This window comes from Haemorhous mexicanus, chromosome Z (assembly GCF_027477595.1).
Source record: "Haemorhous mexicanus isolate bHaeMex1 chromosome Z, bHaeMex1.pri, whole genome shotgun sequence".
In the NCBI taxonomy this organism is placed as follows: Eukaryota; Metazoa; Chordata; class Aves; order Passeriformes; family Fringillidae; genus Haemorhous; species Haemorhous mexicanus.
Window position 1 is genome coordinate 63,530,162 of NC_082381.1, and position 21,779 is coordinate 63,551,940.

General features: G+C 40.9%; 1 protein-coding gene across 3 annotated transcripts in view; it reads left to right on the forward strand.

The window, feature by feature from the left end:
• The first annotated feature begins 799 nt into the window (after positions 1-799).
• The window catches only part of TNPO1 (transportin 1), a 56,859-nt gene continuing 35,879 nt past the window's right edge, over positions 800-21,779 (forward strand). The window contains exons 1-4 of one of the 3 annotated variants that reach the window (XM_059837083.1): positions 800-955; positions 1,131-1,244; positions 3,733-3,808; positions 20,833-20,982. In XM_059837083.1, coding sequence (XP_059693066.1) covers positions 1,140-1,244; positions 3,733-3,808; positions 20,833-20,982 — 331 coding nt within the window. In that variant the 5' untranslated portion in view covers positions 800-955; positions 1,131-1,139. The other 2 variants (XM_059837084.1, XM_059837082.1) reach the window with 2 other exon arrangements.

A 21,779-nucleotide genomic window follows, 5' to 3' on the forward strand; every position in this document is an offset into this window, starting at 1 on the left:
AAAGAGCCATGCAGCAAATTATCTGGGACGCACCCCTAGGAATCAGTATTGTTCCCTGTCGTCAATGCCTCTGAACAGCTGTTACGGCTGAGATTGCAATGTTTCAACTGAATTCTGTACTGCAGCAGAAACCAGTTTTCATGTCAAGTGAGGTACTTACACAGTGACTAAAAGTAAGATTATAAAAACCAGGGAATTACTGGCTTTCACTTTCACATTTTAGACCAGTTTTAAACAGCATGTATTCTTCTGTTAGTATCATACATAAAAATAACTATATACATCATGTGTAATGCATATTTGACATATATACATATGTATCTAAATTATCAATTTTAACTCGAGATCTCCTGTGATATATTTTGAGGCTAAGTTTAAGATACAGTAGGTATTCAAAGCAGTTTCTCTGGAGTTTGCATACCCCAATCTCCCCCTATTTCCATCCGTACTTTGTCCTGTTCCCTCTTTACACGTGGAATTGGGAACTTCTGAGATCTGCTCAGCACTCAGCCAAATGACGTAGAAGTGCAGCAGGTACCACGTTCCTGACCCCGGGGTCTGATTTCGCGCCCGCACTTCTCTTCCGTGGGAAGGCGGGAGCCTCGCACTCCTTGCCGGGCGCTATCCCAGGGGGCTGGGCCAGGCCCGGGGCGCCCCTTCGCTCCTCGCCTGTCCCGTCCGCTGGAGGTTTCTGTCTGTTCTCGGGTGGGCGGCGTGGGCTCACCGTTTCCCGTCGGCCAGGATTGAGGTGCTCGCGTTCTGTTGCCCGCAGGCTCCTGGCAGAGTGGGACGCACCGGGGAAAGGCGGACGGCGGCGCCGGCGGCCCCGAGGCGGCCCAGGCGGGCGGAGCCGTGCCCGGCGCTAGGACCCAGCAGGACGCGAGGCGGCTCTTCGGGCCGGATCACAAATTCGTCGTGACTCAGTCTCTGCTCAGCGCGGAGGCAGCGGGAGCAGGTCGGTGTCCTACGTCTATCCAGCGGCTGCTGGGGTGCGTGGGGGCACGAGAGCCAGAGCGAAGCGGGGACTGCCGCGCCCCTTCCCTGGCCCGGCCTTTCTTCATCTCCGCCCGCCCCCGCCCGGGCCCTGCCGCGCCGCCAACCGCGGCCGCCTGTTGTCTGCTGTTTTCCAGGCAGCCAAGATGGAGTACGAGTGGAAGCCCGACGAACAGGGGCTCCAGCAGATCCTGCAGCTGCTCAAGGAATCCCAGTCCCCGGACACCACCACGCAGAGAGCCGTGCAACAAGTATCCTTGGCCGAGGCTGGCGGGGCCCCGAGAGTGGGCCGGGGGCGGCTGTGGGCGGGCGGGGGGAGCGTGGCCTGCTCAGCAGCGGGGCTGGCGCTGCGGCAGCTGGGCCTGCCCGGCTCGGCCCGGCCGGGGAGCCGCCGCAACGCGGGAGGCCGAGCCCTGGCCGGAGCGGGCAGCCGTGGCGCGGCGTTTGAACCGCCGAGGCGGCCTGTGGGCCGTGGGGCCGCCTTCACCCGGCGGGCACTGGGCACCTGTTGCTAGCCCAGAGACAAGGGCCGCTTTGGGTTTGACCGTAGGGAGCCTTTTCTTAAAATTTATTTATTTATTTTCAAAGCCTGTGCTCGGGCGCGTCTCTGTCGATATCCGCCGCTCTTTCGCGTTCCCCCGCCCAGCCCCCAGGGCGGCCGGGCGGGAACGGGGCCCTCGGCCCAGCGAGTCCCGCCGAGGGGTTCGGGAATGCCCCGCGGGGTGTGCCCTCTGTCCCCGCGGCAGAGAGAGGGCGAGCTGAGGCCTCTCGAAGTAATCTGGCGCCGGGATTCGAGGTGAAACCCGTAGCTGGTGGGGGTAGTGCCGCTGGCAGAGCCGCTGCCTGTGCGCCCTCGTGGGCCTGCTGGTTCTGACACTGCGCATTTTGGTGCGTGGTGAGGATGTTTTTATTTGTCTGTAAGCTTGATCCTGAAACTCGGCTCTTTAAAATTCACCAATATGAGGAGCTCTACAGTATGTAGCTTTTTGTACTGCTTTGATTTGGTGTTGGTGTTGTGGATTGATTTTTTTTTTCCCCTCCCATCCCTCTTCTTCCCCTTCCCCGCGCGGCGCCTCCTCCCACCCCCACCCCCCCCCACCTCCGTCACTCACTCTTCATTGTAGAAGTAATGAATAGCAAGGTTTTAAGGAGTAAGGATTGAGAAAGCAAAACCTTAAGACTGATAGAAGCATAGGCCTTAAGAAATAAAGGCCTCATCTTTTGTTTCCTGTTCTTTGCGCTAGCCGTGCTATGAAATTTATTGAAGTGCTGAAATTCTATGAGGAGTTTGTTATCTGGATCTCTTTTTATTTAAGGCATTTTCTTGAGGTCTCCACAGAAGGCAAGAGAATTTATTTAAGTAGGTAAGAACATATGTGTGTCTGAATACATTTATATTAAGAGTTTAGCTTTAAGCCAGATTTGCTCCACTTCTAGACGTTTGTAGCAAATGCAGTGAATATCAGGAAGGCTTCTGCTCCTGTCTGAAAGGTGAAGGTCAATTGAATCTTGATCATATTATTCTTTCAGCTGTGCTCTAAATTTTTAAAATATGATTGCTTTCTTTGAAAAATCCTAAACAGAAGAGTCTAAAGAAGTAGTCTTCTAATAATACCCCAAGCTTAAACTGATCCTCTTTAGTATTTAACATATCAAAAAGTTTATAGGAACAGTGTTTATAGTGTAGCTTTATTGTAAAATTACATTTAAAGCTTTTCTTCAAATAATTTAATTACATTGTGTTTGTTTATAGACCTATAGCATCATTTATGCATGATGGGCAGTATAAGTGATGCTGTCTGTCTTGATGATGTATAGAACTTGACTAAACAAAAGTCCTTTCAACTGATGCTTGAAATTCTTTTTAAGTGATAGTGAAAACTCCCTGCTGTGTCCATGTTGGCTAGTAAAGTTTAGAGGTAGAAGGCTTTGTGTGTGTGTGTAAAGGTTCCACACACATACAAAAGGAATTGTGATGTCTGTTGTGTTCTAGGATGCTGTTTAATAGCATGTCCAAGAAGGGTTGTGGTTAATGGTTTCAAATTTAAAGTACTTAGTCCATAATTTTTTGTAGAAAAATCAGAAACATTGTGTTTGTTCTGCAATGCTCTTTCTTTATGATGCTGTCTTAGCACACTTGGGTGTTCAGGTGTCAAATACAATGATGTGGGAAGTATACATTAGCTTAAACTCTTTGTTAATAAAGTTGTAAATTGTTATGGTTTCAGATATTTTTCAATTTAATTTATTGTTGTTTCATGGAATGAAAAAGGAGAAGTTAAGTGGGTGAAGAAGTTGCTAAGAAAATTGGTCCAAGAATTAGTCTTAATTCCTTCAGCCAATTAAGTGTTTTCTCAATAAGTTTCTGTTAAATACTGCTCTTTTTGTTCTTTCTTCTTCTTTCTGTTAATTTTTGATCCATTTGACTACCCAGTTGTTGTTAATGTTCAGCTGCCCGTTCCAGTGATACAGCTTTATGGATATCTTTAAGGATCTGTTAATTTTTATGTCTGCCCATGGATTATTTTTTAGACTTCCCCATAACTGAAAGCTATTGCTTCAGTGAGAAAATTACAGAAACTGTTTTTAGGTTTTTCATGCTCTGTATGTCATGAGCTTATAGTCACAGCTGATTGAATTGACGTAGCAGTACATAACAAATATAACAATCTTTGTATCCAGAAAGCTATAAATGTTGTATGTAAAGATTCAACTTTCCTTAACAGTTTTTCTCTTCAGAAACTAGAACAACTTAATCAGTATCCAGATTTCAACAACTACCTGATTTTTGTTCTTACAAAGTTGAAGTCTGAAGGTAAGTTCTTAAGATAGTGACTTTTATTTTACTTTTTTTAGCCTTTAAAAAGAAATTTATTGTTTGCTTCAAAGAAAAAGAAAGCTGGCTCTAGTCAGCTTTCTGGTTGGTTGACCTGTCCGTTGTCATATAGAATTCACTTATGCACTCCGTGGTCTTTGTGGGGAAAAAAATCTGATAATTTATTAGTGCGTGCAGTATTAGCCTTAGGATGGAATCCATTCTAAATGGCCTGTGAAATCTTCTGAGAATGTTAGAGCATCATACCTCTATTGGACTGTAGTAAAGTTGTGGAATAACTATGGTGAATCATCGCTATATACATTCTAAAACATACTGCTAAGTTCAATTATGACAATTATCTCTGTAGTAATGAGACTGCTAAATACTTTGAAGACTACATATTTAGAGTTGTCTAAAGATGTCTGTCATAATTGTCATTCTGAAGATTTAATTGTAGTAAATCAATCTTGTTGTTTTATTGTTATGGACATCAGTACAGACTGTATATGGCATAGTGTATAGCCTTTACCAGTTAGTAAATTCAGCCAGTTACTTTGTCATCAGGGTGTGTGAAAGAGTGTCTTCTCAGTGGACTGCAGCTATTGTTTTGAGGTGTCTTTGATAGAGAAAGGAAAATTTGTTTCAAGATCTGCTTTAGCACATCTGTTTCTTTACATATGTTTGTAATTGGGTTTGGTTGTTCAAGTAGTTTTCTAGGTTTTTTTTCTTTAGTGTTCTGCTACTAATGCTTTTTCTGCCATTTGATGTTTCACGTCTTTGTTTGTGGATCCTTGCTGTTTCCCTTTTAATTAGATTTTACTTAGGTGTGGCCCTGTAACGTTCAACGAATTGTCAAGAATGTTTGTCTACATTTTAAGTACTATTTTGGTTGTATCAGCTTGCTTCAGGAGGAGAGAAACTGAGAGGAGTGTGAAAGTATATTTTCCTGTTTCAAGGCTAGAGTATATCTATATGCTTTTGTGTGTTCTGTTCAAGAAGTCACCTAATAATCTGCAAAGTCTCTTAAATCTGAGAGCATTTTCAAGACTTGAGTCAGCCAGGATACTGTATCTTTGAAGAAGGTGCCAGTGTAGATACCATGTCCTTTATACCATTACCAGAAAAGTTTAAAGCAAAGCAGTTCCAGGAGTGGGACATGGAATCTATACAAAGGATGTGACAAGAAGGATTTTTCACCTTTTTTATTTTTGGTCCATGAATTTGTTTTCTGACACTTACACACCTTCCTGATTTTGCTTTCTTCATTCACCATTGAGCCTGAGGTTGTAGATTTTTCGTGTTTAGTGGTATGTCAAGATCTACCTTTCTAACAGAACTATTTTGGTTATTCAGTAGTCATCTTTTCCCTTCCTTATGTTTAATCACATCGACCTCTGTAGAGTTTGATAAAGAATAGGAGATGCTAGGTGTTATGGAGTGTAATGCTGTTTTATCTGAGGGGGAAATAGCAAGTTGCAGCAGGTTGAGGGGCCAAGCAAGCTGGGAAGAAGCAGCAAGTTCCAGGGAGCAGTGTTTTGGATCAGATTGCACTGATGACTCTCACAAATACATCAGGTATATTGTGAGACTGTTGAAGAACATCTGTTACTTTGGTGATGCTATTGTCCAGCATCATGACATTTTTAGGGTCATAACCTTTTGTCCAAAGCAACTGTTTTTTACCTTTGTATCTCTGTTTCTGGAAGTTTGCAAAACATGAAGGTCTGGTTGGTATTTTTCATAGTGTTTGCCAAATTCTAAGTTCTAAATATTGGAGTTCTGTCACCTTGCTTAAGTAGGACTAATGAAGAATGGCAGGAGAATGGCAGCAGACTGTTGATTTGATTTGCTTTGAATCCAACCAACAGCCCTTGACCTTCCCTCATGCTCAAGTAAGGTAATGAGACTGTTAGAACTGCTGGTCAGCAGCAACAATACTTGGACAGACTCATCCCAGTAGATACCTGACTTCAGTACAGCTGAGAAAGCATTCTGTTTTCTTCCCTCCTGAAGTGGGTTCTGTTGGCTGTTTGTCTCTACAGCCTTGCCACAGACCAAAGCATGGATATTCATACTATTAGAAGTTTGTTTTTATTGTGTCCATACTATTCCGGCAGAAGGAGCAATGAAAATGGGCTTATAACATATTTGACAGCTTTTTCAATAAAAATTAAGATGTTTTCGTAGTCCATGAGAAAAAGATCTTGGCTTGGTAGCAGATGGAACTGAGCTTTGATTCAGTATTTGCTACTGTTGAAACTTCTGAGAAAATGGTGATTAAGGATACATTTAGGTGACAGCTCCTGAATGTGGGAATTCTGTCATTTGGTTAGTTGAAATGTGTGTTAAATAGTATCATTCTACTGCAGTGAGGATTGCGCTGCTTTGTCTTTGACCTGAGTCTTACGCCTGTGTGGACAGTTAACTTTGCAAGAAAACTTCTACAGCCCTTCATTTACAAAACTGGCTTTCACTGAGCTCTGCCTTTAAGATACTAAGGTAAACCTTATGTGTAGGAAATATGCTTTATTTTAGCACTATTACTATTCAGTTGAAAAAAACTGTTACCTTCTTTTCTTCTAGTCTTAGTTCCATCAAGCTTCTTTTTCTGAATGCTTATGACTTACTGGTTTAAGACCTATTGTGATAATCCTACATGTAAACAGGGGTTTTCTTGGTTTTGTTTTTAAATTTTTTTGGGCCCTGTCAAACCTTGTTAAGCTTGGGTCTTCCTGGAAGCAGGAATGCCCTGCTGCCATTTCATCAGTGAAAATACATGGCCTACTTTGCCATTACAGCATGTAGCCCAAGGTTTAAGTACTTAATTTCTTTCTTTTTGGTTTTTTTGGGTTTGTTTGGGGCTTTTTAGTTTTTGTTGAGGGTTTGTTTGTTTTGATTATTTTAAAATTTCTAAAGTTAGAGTTGGGAATCTGAGTGAACCCCAGTGTTAAAAATATCACACTATAAAATTTATTAAGGAATCAGCATTCAGTTAGACAGTAGGCACGCTGATGAAATAAAATAAGATCCCAAGCAATTAAAATTTTAAATACAGATCTCTAGAGTGTACTTCCCATGAAGTATGGTGCTTAGAGATCTTCCTTGGGTAGATAAGATGGAGTCCAGATTAACTGAAAAGTATTCTGAATGAAAAAAGAGTTGTTTTGCTAGTTTATTTGTAAATGAAGATATTACTTGTAGGGACTGTTAGTCTAGTTGTTCCTTCTTGGACTCGAAGGTAAAAAACCTCACAGATAATGTAGTAACACTGCCCTGTCCTTAGTGTTGGGTTTGTAGTTTTGTTCTTCCAGTGTCCCCTGAGGTGAGCTCAGAATCCACTAGTCTTCTGTATCATGTTAATAATTTGTTTTCTGGAGTGTTGTGTGCGTGTTGCTTCTGCTTCTCATATAATTTTCTGGTCTTTGTGTGTTTGAAACAATCCTGTGCAACAGGGAAGCATCAGCTCTGCTTTTTGCTTTTCTCATTTAACTGCAGCTTCTCTTCTTTGATCCGAGTCATGCATCTATATCCCCCTTTCCTTGTTAGCATTATTGCATTCCTAGTCCAGGTATGTTTCTTTGAAGGAAAGTATGAGATTGTGTTTTCCTAATTTCAGCCTCTTTGCTGTCTTGCTGAGGCCCATTCTAGTCTATGCCTAAAGTGCGTTGAGGCAGTTCTCCAAGATATCTGAAGCCTGAGGCAGGTCACAACCTCTAGGTGTCATAATATGGACAATTCATACTGCAAGCAGAAGTACTGAGTTTGTTTCAGATCTTGGTGACTACAATGATGAAATTTCCAAAGTTGCCTATATGAAAACTTGCTTTGTTTATGCCTTTTGTAAATCAAGATTTGTAAGACATTTCTTTCTCCATCTACTCTAAAATAGACAGAAATAGCATCCTTCTTAATTTGCATTGTCCTCTTGTAGGACAACTACATCAATTTCCTGGTGTTTTCTGCTTAGTTTCAGTCCAGAATTACACCACACTTTTATTTCAGACAGCATCCTGAACTTTGTGAATGGGAGATGGATGTGGTTTGCACTAAACTATGAAAAGATGATGTCCACTGTTATTTAATGGGACATGGTTAGTTCTGCATTATTTCTGTAAAGTTCTGCATTCAGCTCTTGCCCTTGTCTGCTGGGCTCTCAGCAGGTACTTACACTAATGGGAAAATATAAAGAGAAATGCATAATGGTCCTGATAATTTCTGCTGGCTTGTAAAATTGCATTTGTCTATTCTGTTACAGTTACACAACTGTGATCTTGTGAAGGTGCTTTAGTGACTGACTTTTCACCCCATCCAAACATAGGAACTCTATTTATTCTCCACAGAGTGTTATCTGCGTGGATTGATTGGTCACAGTCAGTGGTGTAAGGCTATTGCATTTGAAGATCAGAGTCCTTAAAATGATCTTTTACTCTGAAGGTGAATGAGCTGAAACTAAGAACACTGCTTTAGTACTGTTGTTGTCACAGGCTTTAAGGATGGTCTTTTGAGCTTATTTTCAAAATACTTCAGATTCTTATAAACCAGTTGAAGATAAAAGAACATGGTTTCTGCAGTTCTAGGTCTTGTTCATGTAATGATCTAGTTATTCAGAGTACTTTACTTTGATCTGGAACATTACCATGGAGACAGGTCCTGTCCCTACCTTACTCTCTCCCCTCCCTCCCCCTAGTTTTTGTTTCAACAGAGCTTTTCACAGATAGTAATTTATGTTCTGGTAATCATTACACTAATAATTAATCTAGTTTTACACATATAATTCATAACAGCCTTTTATCAGATATTACTGAAATCTAAAATGGTCACATGAGTTGGATGTGAATGTTTTCTGATAAGTCTTGAAATTTAAACTTGATCCAGAGAGCAGTTTTCATGAATCCATTGCATTAGGATCTTTCTTGGCATGTTGGTGTTGAAAGACAATTGAGGCTGAGCAAGAAAAAGACCGTGATGTGAGATTACATGTCAGTTTGCCAGTTACCCATTTCAAGAAGATGTCTTTGAGAAGGATTAATCCAGAAAAGTGATTCAGAAGTTTTAATTGTTAAATTAAAACAGAAAATCCCCTCCCCTACCACTTCCCTCTAGTACAGTCACCTCACATATCACTGTTAAATATACAAAAATAATTGTCAAGCATTACCATTCATAAATCAAGTCAGATTAATCTGCCTTTGCACTTTAAAATGCTGCATACCCTATAATAGTGTCTTACTTAACAACAGCAAAGTATTTTCTTCTCTGAAGTTCAGATACATGAAGAATTATAAAAATACTAACTTCTGCTAATGAGTGCATAAATCTAATAGTTGAGTTGCCTAAATATATTAAGGGAAAGAGAAGAATCATGGAATATCCTGAGTGGAAGGGGGCTCATTCACAAAGTTACAAGTCCATCTCCTGGCTGTGCACAGAATACCCCCAAAAGTCACACCATGTCTCTGAGAACATCGTGCAAACGCTTCTTGAACTCTGTCAGGCTTGGTGCTGTGACCACTTCCCTGGGGAGCCTGTTCCAGTGCCCAGCCACACTCTGGGTGAAAACCCTTTCCCTAATATCCAACCTGAGCCACCCCTGACACAAATTCAGGCCATTCCCTTGGGTCCTGTCACTGGTCACCACAGAGAAGAGATCGGTGCCTGCCCCTCCTCTTCCCCTCAGAAGAAGAAGATGAGGACTGCAATGAGGTCTCCCCTCAGTGTCCTCCAGGCTCACAGACCAGGTGACCTCAGCTGCTCCTGATACGGCTTCCCCTCAAGGCCCTTCAGCATCTTCATGGCGCTCCTTTGGACACTCTCTAGCCTTACATGAGGCTGTTGTGACACCCAGAACTGCCCCCAGCACTCGAGGTGAGGCTGCCCCAGTGCAGAGCAGAGCAGGACAGTCCCCTCCCTTGCTCGGCTGGCCATGCTGTGCCTGATGTCCCCAGGACAGAGGTAGCCCTCCTGGCTGTCAGGGCTCTGCTGACCATGTTCAACTTGCCATGAACCAGGACCCCCCCAGGTCCCTTTCTGTGGTACTGCTTTCCAGCATCTCATTCCCCAGTCTGTCTGCACATCCAAGGTTGCCCCATCTCCACTTCTGCACTTTTGCAAGTGCAGAATCTGGCACTCGTTAGAACTTCGTGCAGTTGGTGATTTTCCAGCCCTCCGGTTTATTGAGATTTCTCTGCAGGGCCTTTCCACCTTTGAAGAAGTCAGCAGCTCCTCCCAGTTTAGTATCATCAGCAGATTTACTTAGTATGCGTACTATCAGATAATAAATTTTGTAGGGTTAGTAAAAATTCCATGGCTTTCCCCAGTGTGCTCGTTAATTATTCCTTTTCATGCTTCTTTAGGGATTTTGTAGTGCAAGTTTAAGTAAAGTCTTCTCCTAACAGTTTATTTATTTTGAGTTTTGAAAGAAACTGAATTTGATTGTGGATTTGGTATGTGATTTAGTGCTTCAGGAGCACTTTCCTGGAGCTCCTTACTTAGAACATCCAGAATCAAGAATATGAAATCTCCTTTGTTATTTCTTTTCTTGTTCCTGAAGACCATAGAAGGAAAGACTAGCTATGTCATTGTCTGAAGTTCAAGTAGTCTTGGATAAGATCTGTTTTTGCCTTAAAATAAATCTTTAGGTGTAAGATGGAGGTATTTAATCAGCTGTTTCAAACCTTTCCTTAATGTTTTTTTACAAGCTGCAATGACTAGTTCTTTGTATGCTCTTTTAAAAACCAAACTCTCATACTCTGTGATTTTTGGTTGTTTTTTTACATAAAACCTAAGTGTACTTAAAATGCCAGCATCAAGCATTCCTATGGGGTGTTTTCCTGCAGAAAGCAAAAGTGTTGCCGGTGTTTCTAAAGGGATTCCATTCACCAAGCAGTGTTTGATTCAATACAGTTCAGAGGAGCCTCTTATTTGGAATGCTGTATGCTGGTGTCTGATTTAGGCTCCTTGGAAGCAATATCACCACCTGTTTCTAGCTTTTCAGAAAGCATACTTTCTGTGAGGCACTGGGATGATAAAGATTTTCAGCATGTATGTTACCTTGCAGTATCATGCTGGGCCAGATGCAGTTGGATAGCCAACTATTTTTATAACGCCAGATCTGTTTTAGTAAAGGAGTGCCCATTACCACTGTTCATGTACAAGTTAAACATCTTTCCTTTAATGTCACAGGAGAGTGGAACCTAGAAGAAAAAACCCAAAATGCTTTTAATACTACAAATAATAGCATCCGCAGTATGTTTTGCCAGCTCCAGAATTGGGTATCCTTGCTGTCCATAGAAAAGGCGCATCTTGACATCGCACTTTCATGCTAATACCAGTAATAGGATAAGCATTACTATGGCTTTTGCAAAACGTTTTAAACTCCTTTCTTCTCCTTCTCTAATAACATAATACACATTCTTTAGAACCCCCATGAAGCTCAGGCCTTCTGCTTTCAACGGGCATTCAGGATCGACTGTGCCATGATAGAGCTACATAATCATCAAAGAATGATACAGTAGTTTTGGTTGAAAGGGACAGTAAAGATTAATTTCAACTCCCCTGCCATGGGCAGGGATAACACCCACTATATCAGATTACTCAGGGCCTTATCTAACCCTTGAAAAATTTCAGGGATGAGGCATCCACTACTTCTCTGGGCAACCTGTTCTTGTGCCTCATCACCCACTGAGTTTCTTCCTGATATCTAATATAAATCTCTCTTCATTTAGTTTAAAAATCTTCTCCCTTGTCTTACCACTATCTGTCAGTCAAAAAAGTCGCTCTCTCTGCTGAGAGGTTGCAGTGGAGGTCCCCCCAAAGTGTTCTCTTCTCCAAGCTTTACAACCCCAGGTCTCAGGCTGTCTTCACAAGAGAGGTTTTCCAGCCCTCTGATCATCTTTGTGGCCCTCCTCTGGACTTGCTCCAATAGGTTATTGTCTTTCCTGTGCTGGAGGCAACAGAGCTGGATGCAGCGCTGAAGGGGGGGACTCACCAGCACAGAGGGGCAGAATCCCCTGCCTCACCCTGCTGGCCACACTGCTTTAGATGCAGCCCAGGGTGTGGTTGGCTTTATGGGCTGTAAGCACACATTGTTGGCTCATGTCCAAGCTTTTCATACTCCAGTCCTACACAGGGCTGCTCTCACTGGTTTATTCTCCCAGTCTGTACTCATCCGGGTTTGCCCTGACCTAGGGGCAGCACCTCCCCTTGGACTTGTTGAACCTTATGAGATTCTCATGGACTCATTTCTCAAGCTTGTCCAGGTCCCTCTGGATGGCATCCCTTCCTTCTGTTTTGTGCTGTTCAGCTGCGCTGCTCAGCTTTGTCATCTGCAAATCTGCTAAGGGAGCACTCAATCCCAGGTAACAATGACTGCAGTCTGCACTCAGACTGGGTAGGGGGTTGATAACTGCTTTGGCCTATAGCAGTTGTCTGCTTCATCTGAAGTGTCACACACTGGCAGTTCAAGCAAGTGTAGATTCAACAGGACTAATTTTTGTGTTGATATCTCCAAGGAAAAAGCATTCATGTAACTTCAAGTGATGGATGTTTTTGTCTGAGTCAGTAGATATACTACTGATCAGAGAAAATTCTGACTGGCAAGCTGTAAGTCTCAGGAGCTTTGAACATTGCAAAATGATTAGAGCTCCCAGTTTTCCCCGTGATCATTCCCCTATAAAGAAAGAAGACTGATGAAGTCATAGGTGGAAACTGAAAACTAAAGAGACTAAAGATAGATTTTTTAATTGCTCAGAAGAACAGCATGGTCACCCAGCAAAGCATCTCAGATAAGTCTTATTTTCACTGGTATTCTTAACCTTCCGGGTAAGAACTCTAGTGTAACCAAGTTTTTTAAAAAATCTAAGGTCCTAAAATCATAACAATAATAAAATATTAAATGTATGAAAGTGTATTGAATTCAGAGCAATTCAATGGTCTGTGCTCTTTATTTTCCTATTTTAGCTGGATACACAGCTGCTTAGGAAGAACACCTCCAGTTGTGCCAAACCTATGTTCTGATGTTTAGCAGAGTGTAGCCTAATTAAATGTCTGATGATATTGTTCAGAAAAGTCAGCCAGAAGGAAGGGAAGGGGAAAAAAATGGAAGCACACTTGAGTACAGACTTAATGAAAGGAAAACCTCCTGTTTATTTCCTAAGTCCTTTCATTAGGGGAAGAAGCTTTACTGGCTCGTAAGGGTATCAGAGAAACAAAGCAGTCTGACCTTAGAACATTTACACTTGCATGCTACCACACAGCTTTCTGTTAAGCTATACCTGTAGGATATAGACAGAAGGAAAAGTAATCAAAATTTCCACTATGCTGCACCCTGTACAGCACCAGTGTTCTATCCTGCATTTTGTGTTTCCCAATACTCAGCAGTTTGAATAGGATTCTGAGTTATTCTTTTTGATAACACAGTCTTAGTTTACTCATTCAGGTAATCCTTGTGTACCAGCAGCTATTCAAATAACAGATTATCACATATCTTAAAGATTCACCTTTGATATATTCAGAGAGTGCCAAAACTTCTACTCATCTGACAAGGCAATTTCTTCAGATAGCTTAATGACTCTAAATCTGTATTCATTCACTGCCAGGTGCTGTCTAAGCAAGTTCCATTGGGAACATCATAGTTTCCTTTTCCTGTGCACTTGACTAAGCACAAAAGTCCACGTTGTCATCTTCCTCATCACCCCCAAAAAGTAAATGCCAGAGACGTAATATTACTTTTGAAATGTTCTTAAACTACAGCACTGTTGTATAGTTTGGGTCCTTGCAGTGAATCGTGTTCTCATCATGCTAAATCCCAATTTCTTACTAATGATTATTCTGCTCTTGATACAATTCTGGGACTGGTTTAGCTGCTGAATCAGGAGACAACACGACTTCATGAGAGAGGAAAAGTGCTGGGACAACCAGGTTGTGGAGATTATTGATAGAGAAGCTGAAAGTAGAAGTGAAACAGGAAAATTAGTTCTTTAACCTTTTTTTTTTTGTTTTGCAAGTCTGTAGGGGTATACAGAATTCACCATTGATTGACATGTTCTAATTATTAGTTAGAATACAAAACCTTCCAAAACTAATTGTAGTGGGTTGACCTGGCTGAATGCCATATCCCTGCCAAAGCTGCTCTGTATTTCCCCTTCTCATCTGGACATGGGAGAGAGAATATAACAAAAGTCCCCTGATTGAGCTTAGGGCAGGGAGCGATCCTTCGCTGATTACTGTCACAGGCTTGGGGAGGTAGTTTTCTCTATGACCAATCAAATCAGATTAGGTTTTTGACAAATATAGCCAAATCTTAAAAACACCTTCCTTCCACCAAGGCCTAACTTTACTCCTACTTTTCTCTACCTCCTCTCCCCCAGTGGTACTGGGGAACGGGAAATGGGATCTCTTGTTAGTTCACCACATGTTCTCTATTGCCACTTGTTCCTCCTCGGGGGGAGCGCTCCTAATACTTTCCTCATGTACAAGTGAGAGGTTCCCTCCCACAGAAGAAAATCCACCACAGGCTTTTACAACATGAGTCCTTTCAACATGTTGCAGTTCTTGTCAGACTGCTCTAGTGTGGATGTCTTTCACGGAGTGGAGTCCTTCAGGAGCAGACTGCTCCAGTGCAGGCTCCCCATAGGGTCACAGCCTCCTTTGGGCATCCATGGGCTCTAGTGTGGGATCCTGCACTGGCTGCAGGTGGATATCTCCTCCACCATGAACCTCCATGGGCTGCATCTCCTGCCTCTCCTTCAGTTATCTTAATGTCTGCAGGGCTGTTTCTCTTACATATTCTCATACTTCTCTCTACTCTGGTTACAATTGTTCTTGTACAGTAATTTTTTTCCTTTCTTAAATCAGAGAATCATAGACTATGCTGAATTGGAATGGACCTGTCAGGATCATTGAGTCTAGCTAAGCCCTGCACAGAATACCCCAAGAGAATCACAGTGTGCCTGAAACTGTTACCCAAATGCTTCTTGAACTCTGTCATGCTTGGTTCTGTGACCACTTCCTGGGGAGCCTCTTCCAGTGCTCAGCCACCCTAGTGGTGAAAATCCTTTTTCTGATATCCAACCTAAACCTTGCCTGGCTCAGATTCATGCCACTTCCGTAAGTCCCATCTTGAGAATAAAGAGGTGGCCACCTCCTCCTCTGCTGTTTTGCCACCATTGCTGATGCGCTTGGCCTTGGCCAGCAGCCAGATCCATCTTGGAGCCATTTGGCACTTGTTCTGTTGAACTTGGGGGACACTTCTTGAAGATTCTCAGAGAAGTCACCTCTGCAGGTCCCACTCTGCTACCAAAACCTTGCCATATACACTCATATGTAATAACCAACAAGTTTATTTTTGGTAAGCAGTTCAATACTTCGTCCATATTGTCCACAGTTCAATTTTATTTACAGCATCATCTTAAGAAGCATAACTTATTATTGAATAAATATGCAAAAGTCAGTATCAGCAGAACATTTCCAACTTTGTTTTGGTCTCTTACAGACATTCCTAAGCTTAGGCAATTGAATTAAATTATTTTCCATGACTCACATAAGTCAATGGAGAGCACTGATTAACTTCAGTCTAGTCACTACATTTCAAGGTCATTTATGTGTTGACATACACTGAATATTTTGAAATACCATCACTCCACTCCTGACGTGATAGTAACCATATTTATTTATGTCAGAAGTGTTACACTTAAGGCACAGTCCAGTATCAAAAAAAAAAAACCAAAAAAAAAACCAAAAAAAAAAAAAACCAGGATTTTATTTTTCTGCTCGGAAGCTTGTGAAGCTGTTTTTGTGCTGTATTCTTATATATTAGGATGAAAGAAATTGTTCATTATCTGCTTCCCATATTACACAGTTCTTGTTCATTCTCTGCTTCCCATATTACATAGTTCTGGTGGGATTCTTATTTTTTTGGTTTTATCTCTTTTAAGTCTGTCTTATTAATACATCAAAAATTTTCTTGTGCAACTGTGACGCTAGTCATTGTCAATAAACATTTTGTATATGTACTTAGTAAATCCATATTGATAGTTAAAACACAGAAAGACAACTTATTTCTGAAAAAGACTTTACAGGTTTTTAAGATGAAGACTGACAGGCAGTTCTGCCTTAGAAAAAGTCTCAATTTCACATCTAATGTTGCCAATATCACAAGATATCACAGCAAAATAATAGCCATGCTCATAAATCATTATATCACAGCTTGTGAATGGACATATGTTCTCATCCCAGTCACTCAGTTCTTTTAGCCGTCCTAGCAAATTATGTTTCACCTGCTCATCAAACTAAAGGGCAGGAAGGAAATGCACAGACAGTGGAAGTAGGGGCACAGCACAGGAAAGACATGGAACAGGGCTGGAGGAGGACTCCAAGGACCATCAGGGGGTTGGGAGACCTGTGCAATAAGGAAAGGCTGAGAGGACTGGTGTGATCCAGCATGGAAGAAGTAAGGCTTTGAGGAGATGTTATTGCAGCTTTTCAATACCTGAAAGAAGACCTATAGGGAAGACAAGGACAAACTTCTAAGCCAGGCCTGTTGTGATAGGACAAGGTGTAATGACTTTAAGAAAGAGGGATGGTTTAGGTTACATGTACAGAAGAAGTTTTTTACAGTGCGGGTTGTAGTACACTGGAACAGGTTGCCTAGAAAGTAGTGAGTGCCCCATCCCTTTAAACATTCCAAGTGAGATTGGATGGGGCCATGAGTATCCTGATTTAATTGAAGATGTTCCTGACCATGGTGAGGACATTGGATAAGATAACCTTTTTAAGGTACCATCCAACCCAAATCGTTCTATGGTTCTGAAAGGCATGGTGAAGCATGTGCTTACCTGGGCTTGCAGGTGGGCTCCAAAAAGCTTGTTGCTTCCACATATGCAGCCTTTGTCATACAAACCCTCGGTAGAGGAAATGTGGCTGTTTGAGGACACACTTTGTTTCTTAAAAGCACTTTAGTAACCCTAAAATAATTTGTGTAACGTAGCTATGCATCCATTTGCTCTGTCTGTACTAAGATTTGGAGCTAGTATGGGAATCTTAAAACAGAATTGAAAATTTACTGAGAAACAAATGGTAATTGTTATGTGGTTTTATTTTAAAGTGAGGCAATATGAGATGGGAATCTTCAGCTGATGAACTAATTTGGCATCAAAGATGATACTAAATACCAGAGGTCTGCTTCACATTCTTTCTTTTTCTTGTACTATATGTTCTTTTCAACTCTCTACTTCCAAGTTGACTGAGACAAAAGGAGACAAGACAGTGATGTTTTTTGATGGGAGAAGCATATGGCTGACAGAACTAATCACAAAACCTATGAAAACCAAGGGTTGTCTTACTCAGCTCTTAAGCCATCTGCCAGTAATTTTGGTGTTACAGCAAGAATTCCATCCAGACCTATATTACTATCTTCTGACAGTGTAGCTGTTAAGTCGTTGAACAGCCTGCATTCCATAAATAACCTTGTCCAGTCATACCTGAAATTTTTTTCTTAAACTAAGACTTTAAGATGCGGTGTTATATCTTTATTTATTTTAGTGCTTGGATATCAGATTTTGGGCTGCTTCTCTGTCTCAAGTGGTTGGTGTTTGTTTAGCACAAAGTTCTTTGCGATTTCTGCTTGTCACCTCTCAAACCTTTGATAATTGGTTTTGATTTTTTAAAATATTTTTCTTCTTTTTTTCATTTTGTTACTTTTTTATTTGTCAGAGGTACCACTTCCATTATGAATCCCATGGAATCTTTGTTGCAGATATGTGGGATAATCAGTTTCTATGAAGAATAGGTTTTTTTGTCTTTTAGACAAGACAACAGTTTTTCTGTTCTCTTGGCTAAAAGAATGGATTAAAGATATTTCATACTTCTGCATACCGTAGAATAGTTTGTGAAGAAAAAATGGTCCTGAAGTTTCACCTGCATGTGATCTTTATTTTTGTCTAAACTGGTTGACTAATCCGTCTGGTTTAGACAGAAGTAACTTAATATGTGTGTATCTCTGCTTGATTAAATTGAAGCTGTTGCTTTGTCCCTTTTGTAGCTGTAGCCAGGCATTCTAATGGAGTAATGTTTTTCCATAATGTAGTGTTTAATATTTTCATTCTAGAGTTTATCCTAATAGTGACTAGCCTACTATATTCTAATCAGACTTTGGTTCTCACTGATTTCTTTCATGCCAAGAAGATAGTGCTGGATGATAAGGAGTTACAGTAACTATTGTGTTTGGTGTCTGTGGCTGTTAACAGTAATGATTTTTTGTGGTTTGCAAAAATTTTAAAACATGGAAATTAAAGAAGGATTCCTTTGGCTTCTTTTCTCCCCAGGCACAATTTTAAATCATCATAACAATTTATGAATGACTGAATTTCTTAAAGATGTGTGTACCTACCAGTGGATGGCAGTTATGTAAAGCAATCAGTTTGACATACTTTACTGGTGCAAGAATTGATGTGAAGATTTTACTTTTAATTTGGAGGCTATTTTAAAATTACTTGATTTGACTTGCCAAGTAACTATAGTAATACTTGTGATGGCTCACAACTAAGTTATGAGGCTGAGAGAAGTTTGTCCACGCATACAGTCTTTAGTTTTTAATTTAAAATAATAAACCCTCCTTTCCCCTCCTTCTCCCAGAAGAGGTGCTGGCAAATGTAGTGCTGTGCAAGTGAAGTGAGTTTTATTTGTATGTTGTTTAGAAGTTGGTATTTAAATCATATAGTGTAGGTAAAGTTGTGGAATTGTCTCAAATATATATTAATTGGATGGCTTCCGGGTTTATAAAGTTACTGAATTCTAAAGGATGTGTTTGTTTCTGTATCAATACCTTTATAGTTCCAGAGCATTCTAACTAATGCTTCTTTATTACTGAAATATATACATAAGAGACAAGACTAAAAAGTCTATGAAGGCACTCTGGTTTTGGCACTCAAAACCAGTTGATTCAAATTTTTTTTAAGATGGGGGATTGTTTGGCTGATCAAATTAATTTTAATTTCCGATCAGCCAAACAATCCCCTATCTTCTGAAAAGCTCTATTTCTCTTCTGTTATCAAGTGACCAATGTCTGTCAGTCAGACATTGCAGTGTTGTGAGAGTCTTGGTGTTGTGATTCAGTAGCTTTAGTTTTAAAGTATTTATATTTGAAAATTGTATCTCTTATTTTGCTAATTTCTGTTAGGTTAATAATAGTTTTGAAGGGCTGGAATAGATCCCTGTGTAGACTAATTCTTGGCGCAAAGGAATTCCTTATTTTGCCCAAATCAGGACTTCATAGAAAAAAATTCAATAAGTGGCTAAATGCTCATTAAAATTAGCTTCCGCTGCTATTAGGGTTGCTGTAAACTAAATTTAATTTTGTTTATATTGCAAACTAACACCTTCTATATAGAACATTCAGATCTTTCAGCATGTACATATGTCAGATGTAATACTAAGTTACTCATGCCCTTGGTTAAGAACAAAACATGAATCTACTCCACTAGAAATGAAAAATCTAGACCGTTTTTTTCCATTCCTCTACCTGGCCCAGTAACTTAGAGGAAGCTCAGTGAACAGAACTCAAGGTGTTGCCTGAACTTAAATTCTTACTCAACTCAGGCCAGTTCTGATTGCATTTATTTTTTAGCTCATACTGTGTAATCCTTTCCTGTTATCACTGTCTAAAGATGTTTTTCGTGCTTCCTCTAGCTATTAATTTAAGAGATCAGAATTTTGCATTTCTAAAGGGATTGAAATGCCTTACTTCTTAGAAAAATTGATCTCTATATTAATGTGGGAATAGGGATAGAGGTTTTACTGCACGGTCCCTACATCATTTCCATATCCTCCTGTGGTGAAACGGGCTTTGTTACCAGTTCCTTACAGTAAGAGTATTGCAGCAAGCCTGTCAGTATAATCAGAAGGTCTGAATGTCTCTGGCTGACAAACATCTTTAATTGAGTTTCTTGTATCGCATGACTTCAGATCTGTTCCTTGCTTATATGTCTATTCAAAACTTTCTCTTAAAATGTAAAGTTTGTAATTCAATATTCTAACTTTGTATAAACAGAAATGTATCACAGAATCACACAATATATTGAGTTGGAAGGGACCAACAAAGATCAGCAAGTCCATCTCCTGGCTGTGCACAGGATACCCCAAAAGTCACACCATGTCCCTGAGAACATCGTGCAAACGCTTCTTGAACTCTGTCAGGCTTGGTGCTGTGACCACTTCCCTGGGGAGCCTGTTCCAGTGCCCAGCCACACTCTGGGTGAAAACCCTTTCCCTAATATCCAACCTGAGCCTCCCCTGACACAAATTCAGGCCATTCCCTTGGGTCCTGTCACTGGTCACCACAGAGAAGAGATCGGTGCCTGCCCCTCCTCTTCCCCTCAGAAGAAGAAGATGAGGACTGCAATGAGGTCTCCCCTCAGTGTCCTCCAGGCTCACAGACCAGGTGACCTCAGCTGCTCCTGATACGGCTTCCCCTCAAGGCCCTTCAGCATCTTCATGGCGCTCCTTTGGACACTCTCTAGCCTTACATGAGGCTGTTGTGACACCCAGAACTGCCCCCAGCACTCGAGGTGAGGCTGCCCCAGTGCAGAGCAGAGCAGGACAGTCCCCTCCCTTGCTCGGCTGGCCATGCTGTGCCTGATGTCCCCAGGACAGAGGTAGCCCTCCTGGCTGTCAGGGCACTGCTGACCATGTTCAACTTGCCATGAACCAGGACCCCCCAGGTCCCTTTCTGTGGTACTGCTTTCCAGCATCTCATTCCCCAGTCTGTCTGCACATCCAAGGTTGTCCCATCTCCAGACAAAGAATCTGGCACTTAGCCTTGTTGAACTTTATATGGTTGGTAATTAATCTGTGTACTCTGAACCTGAAAAGGTTTGCTAGGTGAATTGATGGGTGTAGCTGGAAGGAGAGATAAAGAAATGAAGATTAATATCTATATATAAGCTTTGATCTTGTGGCATTTTCTGGAAATCTGTTTTATTTTTGTGAGCTGATTGAAGATTGACTGTAATAACTTTCTGTTGCAGATGAGCCAACACGTTCCTTGAGTGGTCTTATCTTGAAGAATAATGTAAAAGCACATTTTCACAACTTTCCAAATGGGGTAACTGACTTCATTAAAAGTGAATGTCTGAACAACATTGGCGATTCCTCCCCCTTAATTAGAGCTACTGTAGGTAAGTTTGTTCTTAATGCTGTCCTCTGCATACTGAAAGTGTTTCTGATATGGGTGAAAGCTGTAGTAGGGAAATAAAGAGTTACTAAGTTAGTAAAATTTTGGATTTCTCATAATTATCACAACCTCAACATGTTTCAATGAAACTTTTCTTTATTGTGAATATAGAGATGTCCTACTTTGAATCCCTGTTATTTCAGTTCATATTTTTTGAAATGTTATATTTCAGTCTTCCTAAATTTAGCTTGCTGCCAGCTTACATACCTATAAACAAGAACATGGTAAAGGCCTGACTTAAGAACTATTGCAGTGCTCTGATTGCATCAATAAAATGCTTCTGTTGGCTGATTTTCTACACCCCACCCCCTATATGCACACATATGCACATCCCCTCAGTGCATCATCATACCATGTATAATGCATTCACATAAAGAGTTTCTGTCAGAAAACAGTAGGTAAGTGTGGTGTACAGAACTTCATAGTATTATAAAATCGTGAAATAGTCTCAGAAGAGACCTTAAAGATGATCTAGTTCCAGTGAGAAGTTTTATTTGTTACATGAATTTTTTATTTCGTAAATACCTCGTCCTGATACACTTCTTTCATAAAATGCATCTATTTGTATTTTTTTTACTTAGTTCAAGGTAAAAGTTGCTTTTCGGTCTGTTCTTTGATAATATGATTTCCTCCAATGATATAGTAATTTTCCTGGTCTGATCAAAAACTAGAAAAACATAAAATATGTATTTGAATACTGAAAATGGGTATGGGTGTCAGTTCAGAAAGAAATTTAGCTTT